The sequence below is a fragment of the Micromys minutus genome, assembly GCF_963924665.1.
Source record: "Micromys minutus genome assembly, chromosome: 1".
NCBI classification, from domain to species: domain Eukaryota; kingdom Metazoa; phylum Chordata; class Mammalia; order Rodentia; family Muridae; genus Micromys; species Micromys minutus.
The window spans coordinates 25,182,073-25,203,571 of record NC_137969.1 but is presented as its reverse complement, the minus strand read 5'-3'; the positions used below and the strand labels follow the sequence as shown (position 1 = coordinate 25,203,571).

The following is a 21,499-nucleotide window of genomic DNA, read 5'->3' as shown; positions in this document are numbered from 1 at the left end:
TTCTAACCAACAGATGGGATGCTTTAAATCAGGGGAGGGGACAGAAGGGATTCATCATGGTGGCAGCTGCCTTAGAGACCACTGCATATGAGAGTTGCCTATGGCATCCAGTCCCCAGGAAGCCCACTGAAACATGTCTAGTTTGAGGAAGGCATGGTTATAGAGGGGACAGAGAACAGAGCTCTCTGCATATAACTGTATCCCCGGGCTCCTAGGCTGAGGTCTTGTCGAAGGAAACCATGAGCTGACCAAGGGTAGCCTCAGTTAGACTCACTGGCTACTCCCAAACATTCCCCGCCCACCATTGCTCAAGGCTATACAAAGTTAACCAGAAATGACCAGAGCAGTCCCTTGGAAGTTCCCTCACCTGAAATGAGTACAGACAGGACTCTCAGGGACAGAACAGGGGCAGGGAATAGTGATTACGGATGGGATTATAGGCCACCAGGGCCCCAAAGAACCAGGTTAACAGTGAAGCTGATGGTAAGTGAGATCTGAGGCCAGGAAGACCGGGTCCAGGGCTTTCTATTGAAGGGAAGACATGGAGAACTTTCAAAATGCCTGTCCCCCTGGAAGTGGGAGGCAATTGGTTTTAGAGATTGGCTTTCTGTGGCTGTGACTAGCTACGCTTGAGGCAGACGGGGCTGGCTGGGTGCACAGTAGGATAGCAAGTATCTCACAAGAGGGAGACAAGGGTGAGGAGACAGCAGGAACTTGAAGGATTCCGCAGAAGGCACGGAGGAGCCGGAGCCGGCGGTGGGAGTGAGGCTCAACAGGAAGGGCACGCCACTCAGCCTTAGCATCTCAATTGCTCTACCTCGGCCTCAGGTTCCCACCATGGAGGGTATACCTAGCATGTGACACCTTTCACCGAAGCTGTAGAAGTGGCCCTGCAGATAGGCACACTGGACAGTCACACAGTGCCCTCTGCTGGCACCCTGGAAGGGCTGAGTCAGGCCTAATGGAGAAGGGAAGGAAGGAGCTGCCCAGGACAGTGTCCTGGTGGCTCCTGAGGAGTGAAAAAGAGGCTGGCAGGGTCCCCGCAGGAGCAGTGTGGGGTTCAGGAAAGGGGCCTCTCCCACTCACTCAGATGCCGGGCCCTGCATGCTGACGAGGCCAGTCCTCACAAAGCCCACCTGGCCAGAGGCCATGTGCCGGCCCACACACCAGGGCAGGCCAGGCACCTGGGCACCGATGATCTCGATGACATCACCGACGCTGAAGGACATCTCTTCGGGGCCTGAGCCCTGGAAGTCAGCTATTGCAGAGGCCAGGCCAAACCCTGCAGAAAGAAGGCTATGTGGTCAGAGCTGAGGCCCTGTGGGCACAGGGGGTAGCCCTCAGACACAAGCTGGTGTCTCTGGTGTCATGGCCAGAGGTATGTGATATGAAGCCTGACTCTGGAGGTTGGTGGTCCTCAGAGGGGCAGTTTGATCCTCGTACCATACCACCGAGGCTGAGACACTGGGGACCACCAGACTCCAAGCACAGATCTCTGCCTCATGCAACATAGACTTTAGGCTCTCCCATCACCCACAGGATCATCCAAACACCAGCTGGTTCCAAAGAAGTAAAAATATCTGCCTCCCCTTGCACCCCAGGAGCTGGAGTGCAGGCTGCAGGACCAGATCCTCAAAGGGCCAGACAGCCTGTCCATCCTCCATCCTGGCCTCCATCTGGCCCCCTAGATTCGACCAGAGTCCAGCCAGCCAAACAAGCCTAGGGTCTCCCAATGAACCAGTCTCAATGAAATATCTTGTGATATCACATTCCTGGCTCTGTGGGTGGGGAGAAGAGTCCCAGCCTATTCCTCAGATGCTGGGCAATTTAGTTGGGCCCTGGACCTCTCTGAGCTTTAGGTCATCTTGAGTATTGTAGAAGGAATCCTAGCTTCCCCCTCTGGCTTAGGAAACATTCAGGACGAATGCAGAAACTTCCAGAATACTAGTCTTGGCCACCTTCTTCAGCTGCTTCTCCTCCGAAGAGGGAAGTCTGACACTCACTCATGAGCTGGGCACCAGGCGTCCCAGGTCCACTCATGGATTCATCGATGGGATCCCATGGGACCCTGAGAGTCCACCTGGAGCAGGGAGAAGAGATTTCTGCTGTAGAGTCTTAGAACAGGGGGCAGGCGTGTCCTCTAGACTGCTTAGGAGCAACAGCCCTTGGGGACACACATGAATCCCGTCCCTCCTTCAACATACCTTCCCTGGAGTGCATCCCTGAGGCTACTGTGTGTAGTGCTACCCCCAGCTGCCTCACTCTAGGGGATACTGCCATTTGTTGCCACGGGCCCTGCAGATCCTAACCCCCAAAGCACCTGCCCTGCCACTCTCCTGGAGCAGGCGGGGCCAACAGAGTGTGAAGGCCTGCAGCCTACACAAAGGCCTGAATTTCAACTCTGGGTCCCCTGGATTCCTATCTGCTATGTGGCCTGGTTAAACTGACCCTGCCTTGGAACTCAGCTTCTCCAGAAATCTTGACCGATTGCTGCAGGCCCTCTTATGTTGAAAACCTTACACTGAAGAGCAGACTGTATACCCGGATGGAACACTCCCAGTGCATAGGGAGTGTTCCGAGGAGAAATTCCTTCCTTTCCCCAAGGAGAGCCATCCAGCCACAGCTGCTACTTCAGAGACCTGGTTACCTAGGAGGTGGAGTTTCTCCTTTAGCTTTGGTGGCCAGGAAGCTTCTAGCAAGCTTGCACTCCCTGCACAGAAGTGAACAGGAGCTCCCATGTTACCTCTCCTTAAGACCTCTGGTTTTTACTTCCTTTAGTCTTTCTCCATGCAGATTTCTGTGTCTGTGCCTCAAATGTGACCCTCCAGAGTGAGCATGTCAAGTAGCGTGTGCTTACACACCAACTCTCCCCTTGTCTTCTAGGCTCTGCTGCTTGGAGGACGACATTGCTCCTCCAAGCAGACAGACATCTGACTACACTTCCAGCCACATTACAGGAAGCAGCAGAAGGGCCCAGAGTGCTCTGTCCTCTGCCTGTCTCATATGTCTCTGGACACCCAGCATCATGGAAGAGGATCTATGAGGCCCACACCCCAGGGTCTCAGGAAAAAGATTCAGCTTGGTACTTACTGATGAAATGGGGTCATGGGCTCTGGCTCGGCCTCTGCTGCTTCCATCTTGGAGGAGATGCTGGATGTGGGGGATGAGGAGTCTGTTTCCAGGATAGCCACTCCCAGAGCGACCCCCGAAGCCCGTCTGAGGGTCTGGGAGCCCTTTCCTGCACCTTGGAGTCCCATTGTCCTTCTTACACGGTGGTCAGGACACAGAACAAAGAAGGGCCCTTTGAAAGGACAGAGATGGTCATCAGGGTGACCAGCAGGATAGTAACGGCTCTGTTAAACAGGGAAGCTGCCAGCCCAGCCCCCAGTAAAGAGAACAGAGCCCCACACGGGAGCCCACTCCACACTCTTTTTTCCCAGGATACCCCCCATATCTGGAGGCCCAAAGGAAGTCCCAGCCTCACCTCAACTAAGCTATGAGGCCAACTAGGACTTACTCTGGGCCTTAATTTTCACCTGCACTATTCAGAGATAGACATAGGATTCCCATGTTTTTTAGTGCTTAGAGGGTTACTTAAGGACCTTTGCCTTATCTGGGTGTCCACCCATGGCCAGGGAGGTAAAGCAGCCCTGAGGGACTCAAGGCCCTTCTCTATAAGGCCAACAGCTCAAATCAGGGGCAAGAGTGAGCATGGCAGACAAACCCTTTCTCACCTTTCTCCTCATATCTCACCTTTTGGGGAGCCACAGATGGTTTTAAACCAATGACAGTGCATAGGGCATCTTATGCTACAGCGTGCCTCCTACCCAAGCCACGCCTGTTCCCCTACAGTGTCCCCATCCCTGTATGATTTAACCAGGGACCCCCTTGCTGCCTACCTTCCTGTGTGAGAAGGCTCTTGTGTGTCTGCTTCAAGGCATCCTTGTTTACATACATAAGGATGGCAGTCTCTTCCTCCTCATTGGGGGATAGCAGCCAGAAGGTCTGGTCCACCAGCAGGTTCTCCAGGCAGTGATGTGTGAAGCCTGCAAGGTCAGGTTTGTCATCGACAGGCTCCAGGAGGGGCGGGGAACCCCCAACATCCTATTCTTCCCTGGGAATCTTCCAGCACCTCCACACCCTATGGAGTCCTAGCGCATTGTCTAGCTGTTAGGGTTACAGCTGCGCACCTACTCTATCGTCTGGCCTTGTTGTGCCTTGGGATTCAGAGATGTCAAGGGTGCAGAGCCTTGCAGGCACTCAGCATCACAGCCAGAGCCCTCCATGAACATTTCCAGCAATCCCAAGCATGTCTGTGGGATGCTGGGTGTCACCATCTGCACAGGGACTGTCCCTTTGTCAAGTACTGCTTAGCTGGAAGGCACAGCCACGCTCCCTTTACAAAGTCAGGGAAAATGGGGAGAGAACCCTTCATTTTCAACGAATGTGGGTGGACACTGAGGACAGGAACTAGACAGGCCTTGTCTTCTGGATGGTACAGTCCCCAGTGGTGCCTAAAGCGTAGAGAAAGGACAAGCTGACTCATGAAACTGAGCAACACACCAACTTCTGGTGGCTTCTCCCCCGACGGCCTGAAGTACCAAGAAATGTGACTCAATGGCTTTCACAGTGACACTGCCACAGGTGTGAGCACACTGTTGTCATCCACAACATCTTACAAGCCACATTGGAAAACAACCGCACTATTGATTTCTTAAAATCTCATGGTTTTTTGTTTTTTGTTTGTTTGTTTGTTTTTTTTTTTTTTTTGGTTTTAGTTTGGTTTGGTTCTGTTTGATTTGGTTTGTTTGTTTGTTTGTTTGTTTTTCTCCACACTGTTTCTCTGGGTAGCCCTGGCCATCCTGGAACTCTCTCTTTAGACCAGGCTGACTTTGAATTTAGAGACTCATCTGCCTCTCCCTCCTGAGTGATGGGATTAAAGGGTATTCGACCACTGCCCAGCTAAAAATCTCCTGGTTTAAGTAAACCTATGAGTCTGTGTTGGCCCACAGACTGTGTGTAGCTCACAGGCTGCAGGCCAAGGTCAAGATAGCAGGCATACCAGGGTGTGTCGGGTACAAGAGTCCAGCCTCCCTCTGAGAAATGCAGGGAGGGACCCACAAGCTCAGTTCCATATCTTGCAGCAAAGCGCTAATCTCCCACAGTCTGGCCCACATGCTTTTGTTTCTGTCCCCCCCATCCCCAGAGTCTAGGGTGATGTGATGCCAGGGTCCTCCAAGAGGGGGCGACACAACCTACTGTCTTACCAAGAGCATGATAGGTGGAAAACTTCCAGATTTCTTCGAAAGTCTTAAACGTCACCACGATCCGGTCCTGGTCACTGTGGATGGACAGCAGCCTGGCTGACAGTTCCTTGAAAGGAAGAAACAGTGAGAGAATGTGTATCCAGCCATTAGAGAACAAGTGTGTGCTCCCAGGGAGAATTTATGGGGCAGCTCTGGTTGGGGTGACAAGAGCGAGGGGGGGGCTTGTTCCCTTAACCCTTATATTTTGACAACTCATTATCTTATCTGCTTGCAGAACAGGAGAGAAAAACAAGGCTCCTCCTTGTTTAAAATCTTTATGCCTCTAAGTGGTCAAGTTAGCAGCCCAGAGGCACCGTTTGGAGAACAGATAGAGGGCCAGAGTCTGCCCTGGGGGCTTCACGCCGGTTATCAGATAGAGCGGTTCAGTAAAGACAATAATCTAAGTGTTTCCAGTGAATAGCTAAGAAGCCGGTTTCACCCAGGCCAGGACACTCTGCACTAAGTCTACCAAGGTGACACACAGCCCCAAGCAAACCCGCACTGGGCCCTACCCAGTCCCTCACTGTCCTCTGAGTGACTCTTTCAGATCTACCACCTTCCTCTTCTGTCCTTGCTGTGACGGGAGGTGTCCCCATTTGCTCCCCAGCCCCCCCAAGGGCTGACTCACTCCAAGTACACGGGCTACTTCCCGGCTGTCATTCTCCAGGAGGCGGAGTCGGCTTCGCAGGGCCTGCTGCAGGCTGGGGCTCCGCAGTCCACTCTTCCTCCTCACAGCCAACAGCTGCAGAGTCAGGTCTGAAGGAGCAGGCAGTGGGTGAGGCAGTTTGTCTGGCCCTGATGGGGCAAATGCTCCCCGCCAGCTTCCAACCTTTAACAGCGTCCTATAATCCTTCACGATGTCTATAAAGGTGTGAATAGCTAGCTATTCCCTCGACTGATTGTGTCACCCAAGAGGGGACAGGACCCTGGGCTACTGTTTACCTCTCCAGAGTCAGTTTCCATAGCTGTGGAAGAAGAGGATTCATGTTCCACTCCTCCCATGGAGCAGCAAAGGGTACCCATTCAGCAAAGGACCCTGGGTAACTGTAACCTTCAGCCTCCCGCCCCCATGGTCCAACTTCAGATGTGGGAACAGCTCAAGCCACCACTACAGGATACCAGGCACTCTGAACCTTCCATACTAGTTCTTCCCTATCTTCAGAAGGGCCCCACCCTTATGCCTTATCAACCTACCACCAGTACCTACATTTGCCCCTGACCACCCTTAAGATGCATTGGCTGGAGAGAGGCAACTGAGCTGCAGCTAGCTTGCCTGGGCTTCCCTCAGACAGTGTTCTGATCACACAGCCAGATCATTGTGCACTATGACCTGGCCTGGCTCCCAACCCTGTAGGATGGCATGGTCTGGTAGGTCTTTGTTCATAATGGATAATATCCCATTTGTCTGCACTTTGCCTGCAGTGACCACCAGCCATTTGGGGGTGCAGGGATGGCTCTTGAGATCTGCTCAGGTGTGACTAAGATACCAACCTTTTCATATATTCCAGTAAATCTGAATACAAGTTGGCTGGATCAGTGTCTCCACCCCCAGAAAAATAAAACTGTTGGTTCTGTGTGGGCCTCTCTGCTGTTTTAAGGCCTCGCCCCGGGTCCTCTGTTGGCTGGCTGCCACTTTGCCTGGCTCCTAATCTGGGACGGGTCTCCCTCCCCCCACAACCATCTTCTCTAATGACTCTTGTCCCAGATTTCTGGCTTCTGAGCAGCCAATTTATCTGTCCCAGTGTTTGGAAATGCTGAGAAAAACTGGCCCCCTGACTCCCAAGGTCCAAGTGAAACTGACAGTTCCTGGCAGTAGCTTTCTGGGCTGGGGGTGGGGGCTGTTCTCTCCATGGAGGGTTCCAAGTATGAGGAGGTGAAAGAAAGAAGGAGAGGGAGAGGGAGGGAGGGAGGGAGGGAGAGAGAGAGAGAGAGAGAGAGAGAGAGAGAGAGAGACAGAGACAGAGAGACAGAGAGACAGAAAGACAAAGAGACAGACACAGACATAGACACACACACAGAGAGAGACAGAGAGACACAGACACAGACATAGACACACACACAGAGAGAGAGAGACAGAGAGACACAGACACAGACATAGACACACACACACACACACACACACATACACAGAGAGAGAGAGAGAGAGAGAGAGAGAGAGAGAGAGAGAGAGAGAGAGAGAGTGAGACAGAAAGACAGAGAGAGGATGTCCTTGGTACAATCCCAGAGCACCTGCCTGCATCTTTTGGCCTGGGGATTCTAATAACATTCTTACCCAAGGTTAGGGAGGTTCAGAGACTGAGCAGTGTAGAATCTTCTAGAACCTTACATTTCACAAGGCTGCGATCCCTACCATGACAGGCTCTGCATTTGCAATCCCACAGTAGTTCCTGCACCCCAAGTGACTGCAGGCAGCACTGAGCACCCCAAAGGAGAGCCCAAGGATGAACTTCACAGCGAAAGTTAAGTTCAGTCGCAGAGCTGAGTGCTCAGGCTCCTCACAGCAGGAGACAGCAGTGAGGCTCCAAGGACAAGGGGAGCTTCCCTACCCCAATTCTGTATGTTCCCCAAATGTCCTCAGTAGTTGCTAGAGTAAGGATACAGAGGCAAGCAGGATAACGCTAGCCTTCCAGCCTTCTTGTGTGTGGAGACATTTAGAATCTCGGGCCTTTCCTCTCAGTACTCTGAAGCAGGGATGGAGGTTCCAGATAATGATAATGCAGGAAGCCTCAAACCCTAAGGGGAAAGCCCTTAGTAGATGCCTGCAGGCTCTCGAGGTTCTCTAAGCTTGCTTATCATGTGACTTGGAGTGACCTCTCCCAAGGCCCATGTGTAGAAGCCTTGGTCATTAGCTTGTGGTATTGGAAGGTGGTGGTGGGTCTTCTAGAGGTAGGTAGGGCCTAGGCTGGGTGTGGTGGCTCATGCCTATAATCCCAGCACACAGGAGGCTAAGGCAGGAGGATTGCCTTGAGTTTGAGGTCAGTCTGGTTTACAGAATGAGACCCTGTCTCAAAACTATGAAAGCAAAACAAAGCAGGTAGGACTGAGTAGGAGAATGGAGGGAGATACCAGAACCTGTGTCTTCTCTTCCAATTTCCAGCCATGAGGCACGTGTTGTTTCCTGACACATGCTCCTTCCCACAGTGACACCTCAGGACATTGCCCATGTTCAATGGCTCTGCTTATTCTCTGACTCTGTCCTTTTTACCAGACGTCTTTCCAGACGCAAGGCTAGTGTGTCTAAAATTGACCCCACATCCAAAGTAAGAGGCCAGCCAGCCACGCTAAGCAGAAAATCCATTCTACAAGCCTATCTCTCTTACAGTAATAGCCAGGACACAATCACAGCAGGTTCGGCCTGCCCTGAGACTCAGGCCCTGGTGCTCACCTGTCGGATACACTGTCATTTGACTGGAAGGGGGTTCAGCAGCCTGCCCAGCCATGCTGCACGGAGGAGTCACATCTGCAACACACCAGGTGATTGCGATTAGAGGGGCAAGTGGTCCTCAGGTAGAGGGGTTGGAACTCACTGGACACTTATCTTATCAGCCACCCAGGATGCTGTCACAAAATCCCCCAAATGGAATAGGTTGTTGGCCTAACAGCATGCTGCAAGAGACCAGCCCAAACCCTGCAATCCAGTTCTAGAATCCAACATGGGAATCGGAGTAAATCTGTTTCAAAACACTGCCCACATCCCCTGGCTCTGCCCACCCTCCAAGTTCAGATCTCTGTCTCCTTTCCCTTTAACAGATGTCTTTGCAGATGCAAGGGTAGGATGTCTAAAATTTGCTCTCAAGTAATTTAGAAAAAATTAGCATCTCTTTCTTTCTGTATACACACACACACACACACACACAGACACACAGACACACTCAGAGCAGTAATGATGCAGTAAATATAGATTTGCATTCACTGATGAAGATGAGGTCATTTACTCTGTTTCTTGTGACTTCTGATATGTCCCACCCCCACCCCAGTCCCACCCCAAGCTCCCAAGACTCAGAGCTGAGGATGCTCTATCTACTGAGCAATCTTGCTGCTGGCAGCCATTTGAACCTCCCAAGGCAGAAGTCCATAAGCTGGATCGACTTGGTACGGTTATTCTGGTATGGGTGGTGGTGGCGGTGGCGGTGATGGTGGCGGTGGTGGTAAGCGTTATTTTATAACCCAGCATCTCCAATTCCTAAGTGTCTCAAAAGCAATAAAGAATGGGGTCTATACAAAGACATAATGTACACAGCAGCTCTGTTCACAGCATCCCAACCAGGGAAACTGGCAGGAGAGATGTCTCCCCTAGTAAAGGCACTTGCCACCGAGCCTGATGATATACCTTCAATCTCTGGGACCCGCAGCTCAGGCCCCTGAGGTATCTGGCCACACGGCCCCCAAATGCTTCCCAAGCTCTGTCCCAGCTCTGAGACTGGCAGTCTTTCCCTGGGTGGCTGATTCCAGTGCTCACGGTCAGGATTTCCTGGCTTATCTGCATGTTCCCTTCTGTCTTTCCTGCCCAGGCCTTTCTGGAAGGAGGACTATAGGGAGCTATGGGTTCCTCAACCCCTGCTTCACCCAACCCTCCCTTCCTGGGAGGACCATTTCCTGTTTGTGAGTCAGTATTAGACCACCGGCTCCTCCTCTTCTTCAGCCAGGGGTACAAGGACTAAATGACAGGTCTAAAATGGGCAGGTTCCCTGCCTTCACACAGCAGGGTCTGAGCCAGGCCTGCCTGGGAGGTTAGGTCTCTCTCCTAGTATGGCATGCATTCTGTGTTGCTCAGGAGTGACTGAGCATGTAGCACTTGGCTATCCCTGGAGGCCAGAGACAGGACAGTTGAGCAAGTGTCAGAGTCATAGAATGTGAGGAAGCTTGAGGAGGGGAAGGGCCTGCCTCCTCTTCTCCCCTCTCCATCAGGGCCCAAGGGTGGCAGTGATGGGGTTGTTGGAGTTGCTAAGGTTTTCCAAGTGGGGAAAACTGAGGCCCAAGTCTACCAGCAGCCTATGTACAACCATGATGAGAATCAGGCTTCCACGAATACAGCCCATCTGGCTTCCAAATCATAGCACTCTGCTTGCCTGGACAGTCACATAGCAGGTGTCACCACCCAGGCCTCAGGAAAAGACTCCAGTCCTGGTGTGGTCCCCTGATCACTACAGAGCCTGCACCTTGGTTTGCCTTATGGGATGGCACTCCATCCTGAGCAATGGAGACGTGAGTGAGGACAAAGTGACACAGCACCGTGCAGGCTCCGCTATCAGGAAGAACAAGTTGCCCGGGGACATCTTTGCTATCACTGAGGTTCCTAGAGAGGCCAGCTGAGGACTCCCTGGGCCTAGCTGCAATGCACGCAACCTAGAAGCCTGGATTACTTCAGGACTGATCATCTGCTGTGGTGGGGGAGGCGTTATCTGTATGCCAGAGGATGGCCCTCTGTGCTTAGCCCACAGTGTGGCTAACCCAGTAGGCCCAGTGAGCAGTACCAGGGTACCCATGTCAGCCCTGTTGGCATGGAATATTAGGATATATACTGGATGGACAGGTAGACATGAGAAGATGGTGGGCTTCAAGTTCTTTACTCACCACCTCTGACTGTTGTTGCTTCAGCCTCCTCAGGCCCTATTCTCTCCTGGCCAGTGGGCAAGCCCATGGATACACTCAGGATCTGGTCTTCGGGGCTACAGCCTCCTGGAGACTCCTCCGGGCCCTGCCCCATGGTGGACAGCTCCTCAGAAGTTGCCTCCTCCTCCCTGAAGCTCCTCATGACGCACAGTGGCCTCAAGGCCAAGAGCTGGGCATGTTGCTGGCCTTCTGTGGAGAGAGGACAGTGGTCAGCAGAGAGTCCTCTTAGCGACATTCATGATGCTGCTGTTAGCCAGGTCAAGAGGAGCAGAGACTGGTAACACAGGGAACCCTCCAAGATCAACAGTGGGCTTTGTTTGCCATAGGTGACTAGGACAGTGTGGTGACCAGACCCACACACAGGCTTCTGCACGTCCCTTCCACACCTCAGGCCATCTTACCCACTTCTTCAGTCAGTGTCTGCCATGTTTTTACTATGGCAGAAACTCTATCCAGAGGCTGCTATTTCTCCCCAGAGGACCCCAAACCCTTTGCGAAGTGAATCCCTATGCAACTTTTCAGAGCTTGACTTGGCAACTTCCTCCCCAGCTTGGTCAAACAGCTGAAGTAGTCTTCATCAGAGGCGGACACCAACATGGACATCAAATCCAAATCACCTCATCGACCAATCAGAGGTCCTTGCAGATAGTGTAGGTGGGGGCGGGGTGCCTCCCTTCTTGGTCTGAGAAATGGCTCAGCGTCTGACCTGACTGCTCAAACATCCTTGCAGGTGATTCAACACTGTACAGGATGTTGTGGGGACAGAAACGACCCTGGGTTTCCATCAGACACCTGTAGATCCTGGTTTCCAGGTGCATAAGCACACACTTCAGCTGGCTAGGGCTGAGGGGATTTACTCGGAGTGGGAAGAAGGAAGAAAAGGGAGTGAAGGGGGAGGTGGAGCTGTAAGGAGTTGAGAAAGAATGGAAGGGGAGAGGCTACATCTCACTGTGAGCGGAGAAGGGGACCTTGGTTTTGTATTCTATGTGATTCCAGTTCCTGTGACCTCAGCTTTACTAGTGGCCCCTGGACCTGTCACTGGGCCTTACTCTGCCCTGGTGTCAGAAGTGAGAAAGGGACGATGTAACCTGACAGGCCATGTTCCCGGATTGTTCTATCAGCCATCAGAGCTGCGTGCAACACTAAATGCAAGTAAGTCAATGGCAAGGACAGAGTTATGGAACACAGGCTAGACTCTCAGCCTTGGTAACCGTGACAGGCCTAGCCACAACACCCTCAGGGAGGACAAAAGGCCCTATGCAGAGGTTGGCTGAACATAGTTCTGAACACTCCAGCCCACAAGCCTGATGAGCCTCAGGCCAGATGATCTGCTGGAGGTTGGGGGCTTTCATCTCTGTTAACAGAGCAGCCAGAGACATACCTTCTGTACTGAGTCCACAGTCTGACCCTTTCTTACTACATGCTGAGGAGTGGAGTGCCACAAAACAAACCCAGAAACCCACCTGGCAGAATAGGACCAATGTTCACATGTGCCACCAAGAGCTACCAAGCCAGTATCACCACTTGAATGGCCCATCTCTACTGATCTGTAGGAGAACGCCCCCAGCAGAGGTAGACAGGGAAGCAGAGCACCCGGAATCTATCCAGATCTAGGATGCCAGCCATGGGTCTAGGATGGGCAGGGCTATGTATGATGCAGAGAGCCATTAAAAGCTTTACCCAGGAATACAAGGTTTCCTGCCATGCCGGGGGCCTTTGCTCAGTGTGCAGAGTGTAGTGTGGAGGAAAGGCTGGAGGTAGAGAGGCCATGGGTGTCAGGCTAATCTTCCACCAAAAGTAGGACAGCAGAGCCCTTATGAGACCTACTGTGTGTCGGGGGCATCAGAACCACCTGGCCCAATTCCTGCCCAAGTGCACAGACCTGGGCCTCCCAGCCAGGCTTGTCTTCAGGGGCTTCCCAGAGTTACCACTCATCTCCTGCCAGGGGCCTCAGATGGGCTCCTGTAGCCAAGGCCCATCAACTTCTTACTTTAAGGATGGGGAAACTGAGGCTTAGGCTATGGAGTTTCCATGTGTACAGACTTCCACTGGTACCCATTTCTAGTGGCAGGGGGTACATGGAACACCAGTGACACTGCCTGATGCTGACAATGTGCCTGAAAGCCTCCGGCCTGCCATGCCCTGTTGCTTTCAGGAAGCTGGCTATCACAGGGACTCCAGCAGGGATTTGGTGCAGAGAGACAGAACCCTAGATAGATGAGTCGGGAATGGGAGAATGTCAGTGCAAGCTCCCATGGGTGGGTACCATGAGGCCTTGCCTGGCCTAACTCATGGCATCTCCTCTTTCGTAGAGCAAGGGTGGTAGCACTCCATTCTGAAGCATTCTGTTGTTGCAACAAGCGTTGCTGTTCCCTACCCTGTTCCGGACTCTGTACCAGGCTGTGAGCATTTGAGAAATCAGGCATCCAGCAGGAAGTGACATGTGTAGGTGAGAAGCTCTATGATGACAAAACAGGGTCGCAGAGCCCTGGGGGTGGCAGAATGATGGCTGGGTAACTGGAAAGGAAGGGAGGCTCATAGGGAAGAGACTTGTGTTCCCAGAAGACAAGGGGAAGTGGCCTCAGTGAACTATCTAGCCATCCACCCACCTAGCCACCTGACTTCCATGTACCCTTTTCATTCTACAACTGTGCCAAAGGCCAAGATCTGGGATAGGCAGATAGGAAGGAGGTATCTCATACCAAAAGCACCAAGGGGATCCATCATCCCTGCACACACCTGGACACCAACAACACTCAATCCCAAGGGAGGGTGGTAGTGGAGACCAACAACACAAAACTTCAGGCACCAGAGGCCTGGCACGGTCCAGTTCTCAACAACACAGGGACAGAAGTATGGACCAACTCTGCCCTCCTGTCCCCTGTCTTACGATACTATCTCAGTTGGTCATGCCTGAGATATTCTAAAATATCCTTTAGGTTTTGGCACTGTCAGCCTAACCTCAGCCTAAGTCTGAGCCTGGACTTCTGCCTTGTTTTGCCAAACTATCACCCTGGTTCCGACCACTGTAGAGGCCCGCTGTCTTGCCTAGGTCTGTGAGGACCAGAAGGTATATGCCCAAGGGGGTAGGTGACCCCTCATCAAGCACTTGATGAGTGAGGTTGTAGTTTGGAGGGTCTGTGGTTCCCAATCACTACCCCCCACCTCCAAACTCACCATGTCCCACCCCAGTATTCCCAGTCTTCTCTCTCTGCCACTTACAGCCTTCAGGTGGCCCTATTCGCAGGCTGGCCAGTGTCTCTAACAGAAGCTGAGCAAAGCCAACTAAACTTACCACCCCTAGGTCGGGTGGGAGGACTCTAGGGCACTCTGGGGTCTCACAAAGACCTGAGGCTAGACTCAATCTGTTTCTGGAGAATGGGAGTTCCCAGCTAAGGGAACTTCCCACCTGCTCATTGAGGGCACAAACTCTGCAATCTCAGTGGGACCTAAGCCACAGGGAGGAAGTAGGCACTCTCTTAACTTGCATGGAGTCACCTCTGGCACAGGCTTGCTTGGCCTGATCCAGCAGCAGCAGCCGAGCCCCAGGTAGTGTCCAGAAGCCTCAAAGGAACACTTGCTAAGCTCAAATAACCAAAAGTAGCCGGCAGAGTCTCTTTCCAGCCCTCATCTTCAGTCCAGTTGGCAGAAGCGTCAAGTGTCCCCAGGTAAATCACCCCAGGCTCTGACCTCAAAAGCACATCTAGTTTACTGCTGGAACATGGAGACATAGGGCCAGTGGAAGGTGAAATGTTCTATGCCTCAGTTTACCCACCCATTAAATGAGGACAAAACACCTACTCATAGGATGTTGGGAAGATCAAGATTGCTTGCTGGTTTACAGTACAGTCGGCTAGAAGAAGCCTTTTTGTTTGGCCCTGTCTGTGTTCCAAAAGGTCTGGCCAGAGACCCACCAAGGTACATCCCGAGTCTCTGCTTTTGCAAGGCTGTTGAGACTTTGCCTGGAGGTGGCACTATTCTCCAGCCACACTTACCAGGAACTTGAGAGCGAGGACTTGATTGGAAACAGGTGGTTTCAGATAATGTTGACCTCAATAGGGTGTGGTCCTATTAGATGTTGGATTAGAGTGGTCCCAACTGGACTAGGTGGTTGTGCCTGAATAAAGTGAGTTCTCTGCCTGGTACCTGAGATCTCTCCGGAGAACAAGACACACAGAAAATGAGGGAGGGCACATGACACAGAGGCAGGGGCCAGCAGAGGCGAGAAGAGGTAAAGTGATCCTGCCTCTGCAACTGTGGAGGCAGCACCCTTGTCTCTGACTCCTGGCCTTCAAACCCTAAGAGAACAATGTGTCATAGTTTTTGGTAGCCATGGAACATGGGTTAGGGTTAGAGTCCGGTGATACTCTGAAGATTTCTATCCTGGGGAATGGGTTTCACATACCCATAATATACCACTTGTGATTCCATGAACTTAAGACACAGGCACCGTGACTGACGCAAGAAGTTCATGAAATCAGCAACATGTTGACAGTCACATAAAAGAGGCATTGCTCAGCATCCTCGTCTTGACCTTTAACCTCATCCCAGAGGATGAGCCCTACTCCACCACACCATGGGTGTGCAACCTAAGGTTTGGCTCTGCCAGAGTCCCAGCTGTAGGTGGTGGGAGTCTCATCCCCCAACCTGAACAAGTGGCTATTCTTCATCCTAGAGTAAAGGAGGCAGAGAGGACAAGTAGGTAGAGGAGACTCTGGAACCCTGGAACCCCGAAGCAGGCTGCTGAGGTCTCAGGAGACAGTGGTCAGTGACTCTAGTGAAGTTATACATTTCATTGGTTAGCATAAAGATACCCAGAGTGGCCTCAGAGAGGCCAGGTCAGAGCCACGGGGGTGCCATGAAGCACCATGCTAGTAAAGGCATGCTTGTCAAGGCCTGGAATAAACCAAGGCTACTTTATCATTTGGGGCTCGGTGGCTTTCGAATCCTATGTTGCCATTCAACTCCCAAGATCGGGTCCAGACCTCAAGGACACATTTGCTAAGGGTCAATGTGAAGGCCAGGTCACAAGTCACAATTAGCAGTTTGTCTCGTCTGAACAATCCTGGACAGTCTAGCAGAGCCCTGGGGTGCTGAGTGCCCGTCTCCAACAGCTCTCCCCAACCCCAAGCAAGCCAGGAGAAAAGCGGAAGGTGGAACGCTATTCTTAGATACTATTGTGGCAAAGCCAGGCTCTTCTGATTCCAGCACACTCACACAGTCCATACCCTCCTGTCCAGAGCCCCCTTACCTGCACTCTGCTCCTCAGAGAACTTCCTCCCAGGCTCAGGAATGCAGGTGCCAGGTGGCCACTACTGCCCCGGCTCCTTGCTGACTGGCCTACAGGCTGTCTCCAGCTGGCCAGGACAGGCAGAGTCCGCCCACAGCCGGCTGACTGCTCAGTACTGCCACCGCCCCCTGCTTCCTGCCCCACTTCCTCCCTGAGCCTAGGGGCCTGGAGACCCAAGGCAGGCCAGGGTGTGCGGTGAAGATTCCAGTGGTCAGTTGATCATTAGCTCCTTGTGGACCAGAGCCAGGCCATGTCCCTGCCTGCCCACTGCCAACCCCATGCTCTGTGGTGAAGGCTGGGGACACCCTTGGTGCTGAGATTGGGGAAGTCCACAGGAGGCTGGGCCCTCTGGCCCTGCTAACCCCAGCCTAGCTCTCTGTTCCCTTTTCCCATCTACACACGTGCATACACATGTGGGTGGCCTTGGACACATGCACACAGACCTACCACACATGTCTGCATGCACACACACACACACACGCACAATACACATGTTTTGCCTCTCACTCTGCTGCAGGCACTACCTCAGCCCACTGACTCCAACAGGGAGCATTCTGGAAGAAGAAAGGGCCCAGTCTTCTCAGCTCGAAAGTACCACATTGGAGCCATGCCCATGCCGGAACATACTTTACCTTCCCACAGGCTGTAACCGGACCTGAGAATGTTTCAAGGCCCAGATTCAGGCCTGTTTCCTGTTCTTAGGCCCTTGAAGTGTCTACCATGAAAGATGGGGCGGGTCTGCTCCACACACTTACTAGGTGCTCTAGATATCTCTTGCCTGTTTCTATTTGTGAGGAATTCTGGAGGTACAGGTGCACTGTTCTCTTTCTTTCTCTCTCTCTCTCTCTCTCTCTCTCTCTCTCTCTCTCTCTCTCTCTCTCTTTCTCTCTCCCCCTCCCTCCCTCCCTCCCTCCCTCCTTAGAGAATGCAGACCCCCGGGATGCTAACCTCCCACCAGCTCTATTTTTCTGGAAGCTGTGTTAACAGAGGCCTTTGCAAGCCCACACCCATACATGGGTCTGGAGGCATTTCCTCTCCCGGCTATTGTCCCCACTGGGCGCCCAAACCAGTATCCTGTTTGTCTCAGAAGCTGCTCTCTTGGCTCATGGCCAGGGGGATTTTCTGAGAGCCTCCCCCAATATATACAGGGCACTCTAGGGCCAACTAGTAGGGGCAAGTACATTTCTGGTTCAGGGCTCTTCCACAGGATCCTCCTAAAGTCTGTAGCAAAGCAGAGGCCACATTGGCTCTGACTTTCAGAGGGTCACCCAAACCCCAGCCTGACTCACTTGAAATCCCTCTGGAAAGACCTGTCACTATCTTGAGCCTCAGTTTGACATCTGCAAAAGATAGAGTTCAACTCTCATAGTTTTGACCCCTGACACGGTTGTAGTATGTTCAAGTTGTCATTGCCACAATGCTAATTCTTTGAGTAGATTGTGCCATGGGGCTTCATGACAGCCCAATGAAACTGTCATCCCAGCGTCCCCAAAAGGCTTGATATCAAACAGACTTAGAGAGATGTATTCCCAGGATCCCACAACTCAGGCCAGCTCTGACACCAGGGTCCTAGCTCTCTTATCCCTTCATTCATTGGTATCTGTGTCTAGACAGAGACAGTAGGCCCTATTCCTAGAAACCCCAAGAATCAGGTCCTATCCAGAGAGGTGAGGGCTCTAGATTATCTCTAGCTCATGTTTTGAGCACCAAGAAAAAAAGCAGTAGCCTCATTCCCTTTGTCTGTCCCTCTTCATCACAGAAGTTCACAGGTATTATTGAGATGCATCAGGCACTCAAGTGACCAGTGGCCAATTGTCCCTCACCCTGCTCCATCTCTTATTACTCACCTGCTTCAGGAAAGGAAGCTACATGGAGGACTCCCTGACAGAATCTGGCCTTCTGAGGCAGGTGCTCCTTGCCTGCCATTTGGGCTGCTCAAGATCCAGGCCAACAAGGCCAGAGGTTCGCACTGAATGAAGCCATGGGCAGAGCTACTATTGTGGACTATCCCTGTGGTTGTAAATTGCAAGGGCAGGATGCATCAAAGACACAGGGGAGAGCCATCCCTGGGAAGCTAAGATGCTATTATACTACAACAGGAACAAAGAAAGGTTCCTGGTCTGGCTTCCTCAGTAGACTGAAGGCTTTGAGCTGGTATCCAGTGCCCTTGTTCTCCCCAAACATACTCTGAAACTCCGATTTCATCCCTCTGGATGGCATCCTTTGTGTAGCACTACACTTTGTGTAGCTTCCTTGGGGACAAGTGTGCCATTGGAGCTTCTATTCCAGGTCCTACCTATGGGAGAGCCCACACCCTGTCCACCATGATCCAGCTATGGCTTGAGGACCCAACGTTGTGATAGCCACTGAACCAACTGACACCAGGATGCCGAGACTGACTTGGACAGTGATGGAAGACCTTGGGGAAGATATGGAGGACAGCAGAGATAGGACTTCATGGAAGGGGAAGATCCTAGGCCAACTTCTGGAGGGAAACTAGACAACGATGGATCGTGAAGAATCTCCAAGGGGACAGATGAACTCAGAAAAGAACACTTAAGCCAGGCATGGTGGCTCATGCTTTTAACCCAAGGACTCAGGAGAAAGAGGCGGGTGGATCTCTGTGAGTTCAAAGACCAGCCTGGTCTACAAAGTGAGTCCGGGACAGTAGAGTTGGTTACACTGAGAAATCCTGTCTCTAAAAACAAAAACTTAGGCCTAGCTGTACCGCAAAGGGCTGAGCCTCTTTCAGCCATTCACTCCCTAACACAGGCAGCTGATAGGTGAGGCTAAGCACCCTGCCCTGCAGTTAATCTGCAACAGACTATAAACGTTGAACTCAGGAGAGCAGAGGCCTCCAGCAGAGCCTTAAGATCATTCTAGAACACGAAGGCAAGCATACTTTAAGGCTCAGAGAAGAAACGAATTGAGCTTTGCTGACCACCCAGGTCTGACGTGACTCTGCCATCACCTTGGCTTCAGATAAATAGCCAAGGTAGGTATGAGCACTGTCCACCACCACTTCATACAGCAGGGGACCAGGTCTGGCCTACGAGTGTGGCCTGTTGACTGCTCTATTGGGGTCTAGAGGCAGCTTCAATCTCATTGGCCTGAATACCAGTGGCTCACTCAAGAAGGGTCCTGTGACAGACTAAGCACGCAGAGGCTCCATGTGGGGCAGATACTGGCTAAGATAGGAGATGGCAGCAAAGGAGATGCTGGGAGCAGCTGACTTGAGCAGGATGCAGGAAGACAGACCTTCTCTGCTCCGCATGGGATGGGAAGCAGTCATACCGAGGAGAAAGACAGTAAACCATTGGTTCTCTCATGGGCAGTGGGTTCCAAATGAAGATGGTTGAATGAAAAGCAGAACATGGAGAAACTGGCTAGAGAGAGCCACCCTAAGCCCCTCACACAGAAAGAAAGACTTTCAATGTATTTTCATTTCAAGGGGGAATTTTTAGGGATCAGCTCTGTTATATGCAGGTATAGCTTTGGAGATGCAGCCTAACCTGACCCTCTCCATGCCAAGACCGCCAATTTGTATCTCAGCAGAATGTCCTATATCTCAACAGAATGGCAGATTTCCACTGCACCTTTAAGGCAAGCTCATCCCTGACCTCAACCCTTACCCTGAAGAATGGGCTTGTGGGTCTTGAGTATCCTTGCTGGCATCTTCTGCACACCTATGAATCTGTTCCTCCATGTCTGCTTATACACTACTAGGTTGGGCAGCAAAACTCTGGTGCTGGTAAACAGCTGCTGTGGGTGCACATGTGGATAGGTGCAGAACCCGGGTCTGCCCAGCAGGTGCTGATCTGTTTGTTTGCTCTGGCCTCTAGAACAATCCCTTGATCTCAGGAGCTCCTCTTTGCAAAACAAAGGAAGAGGGGGAGGATGGGCTCTCAGGCAACTGAAGGCTACTCAGGCCAGATGGACAGACAGACAGGCCACTCAGACTGAGGTTTACAGGAAGCAGTTTCTCTGGCCTCTGCTAGACCAAAGACACCTGATCCCGGGAAAGGACAGCCTCTGCCTGGGTAGTGACACTGCATCCAAAACTGGGGGTAGCGATACTGGCCAGTGAGGTGCAGCATTGTCAGAAGCATCATTACCCTCTAGCCTGGAACTTAGCAAGTCCACAATCACGTCTCTCCCTTGGATGAGCAGCAGTAGGTTAGGTCCCATGGGTGTGACAATGACTCCCTTCAATGATGCTCTCTATCTTGAGGCGAGGCAGTCATAAGAAGGGTGAGAGTCCTCACACACAGGAAAGACAGCTACAGAGCTCTTCTCACTGTGCTCAGAAGCCATGCCAGAGCCATACTCCCAACCAGTCTGGCAGCACAGCATCCCATCACTCAACAGGAAAGAGTAGAGATCTCACAAGGACAAGGTCACAGAGCTGGGAGGAGCCAGGTCCTTAGACAGTGTGTTCTATAGCTCCTGAGTACGCAGAGAAGAGGAGCGAGTTCTAGACTAGCCAGGCAGTGGAGGCATAGCATTTAATCCCAAAATTCGAGAGGCAGAAGCAGACAGATCTCTGCGTTTGTGGATAGCTTGGTCTACCGAGCCGAGTTCCAGGGCTACACAGAGAAACTTTGTCTTGAAGAACAAAAAAGCCAGCCAAACAACAAGAACAAAAAGTTGTAGACTGTGACCATGTGGGTGCTTCATGGCTGCCACTTTCCCAGAGAGCAGGAAAGTCTTGTCCCAGCTAGTAGATACAATGCCAGGACAGACACCAGGTCCCAAGCCCCACAGGCTCTCACTTCCTAGGTCCCCCATGTACCTGAATCATGGTGCAGGGCTTGCTTGGAATTCCTGGCATTTCCTAGAGCCCAGTCATCCCTGAGATGATTTTGACCATGGCTTATGCAAACATTAACCAGACCAAGCACATTGCCCACGGACCTCTGTGAGGAACAAAGTTGTATCAGCTAAGACCTCTTTCTGGAAACTGAGACCCCCTAGGCCACATCACTGCCCTCCAAGGTGTGAATTTCTGCAGCTCTCCCCCTGGATGCCAGCCTCAGGTTTCATGGGGCTGTCGGGGCAATAGACTCTGGTTGTTACGGGAGCACAGCCCAACTTACTCTCAGCCACTTCCCACTTCTCCACTCCTAGGCAAACCTCAAGTGCTGTGCACCCTGTCGGTGTACTACCAGACACAACTCAAGCTGCCTTTGCTTCAGTCCTGAGCCCAGTGCCAGTTGTAGATGCCAGAGGCCCCTGCCTGGCCTTTTCAACCAAGCAAACTGCATGTGTCCTGTCCTCCTTTGGTCCTGCT

At 52.1% G+C, this 21,499-nt stretch overlaps 1 protein-coding gene across 1 annotated transcript in view; it reads right to left on the bottom strand.

The window, feature by feature from the left end:
• The window catches only part of SH3TC1 (SH3 domain and tetratricopeptide repeats 1), a 33,082-nt gene extending 16,806 nt beyond the window's left edge, over window positions 1–16,276 (bottom strand). Inside the window, exons 1-9 of the mRNA XM_080932909.1 lie at window positions 16,171–16,276; window positions 10,881–11,108; window positions 8,692–8,766; window positions 5,935–6,062; window positions 5,268–5,373; window positions 3,900–4,046; window positions 3,091–3,301; window positions 2,004–2,080; window positions 1,087–1,282 (exon numbers count right to left, since the gene is read on the bottom strand). Coding sequence (XP_080789035.1) covers window positions 1,087–1,282; window positions 2,004–2,080; window positions 3,091–3,301; window positions 3,900–4,046; window positions 5,268–5,373; window positions 5,935–6,062; window positions 8,692–8,766; window positions 10,881–11,061 — 1,121 coding nt within the window. The 5' untranslated portion in view covers window positions 11,062–11,108; window positions 16,171–16,276. The remainder of the gene's footprint in view (window positions 1–1,086; window positions 1,283–2,003; window positions 2,081–3,090; window positions 3,302–3,899; window positions 4,047–5,267; window positions 5,374–5,934; window positions 6,063–8,691; window positions 8,767–10,880; window positions 11,109–16,170) is intronic.
• Between the last annotated feature and the right edge of the window lie 5,223 nt (window positions 16,277–21,499).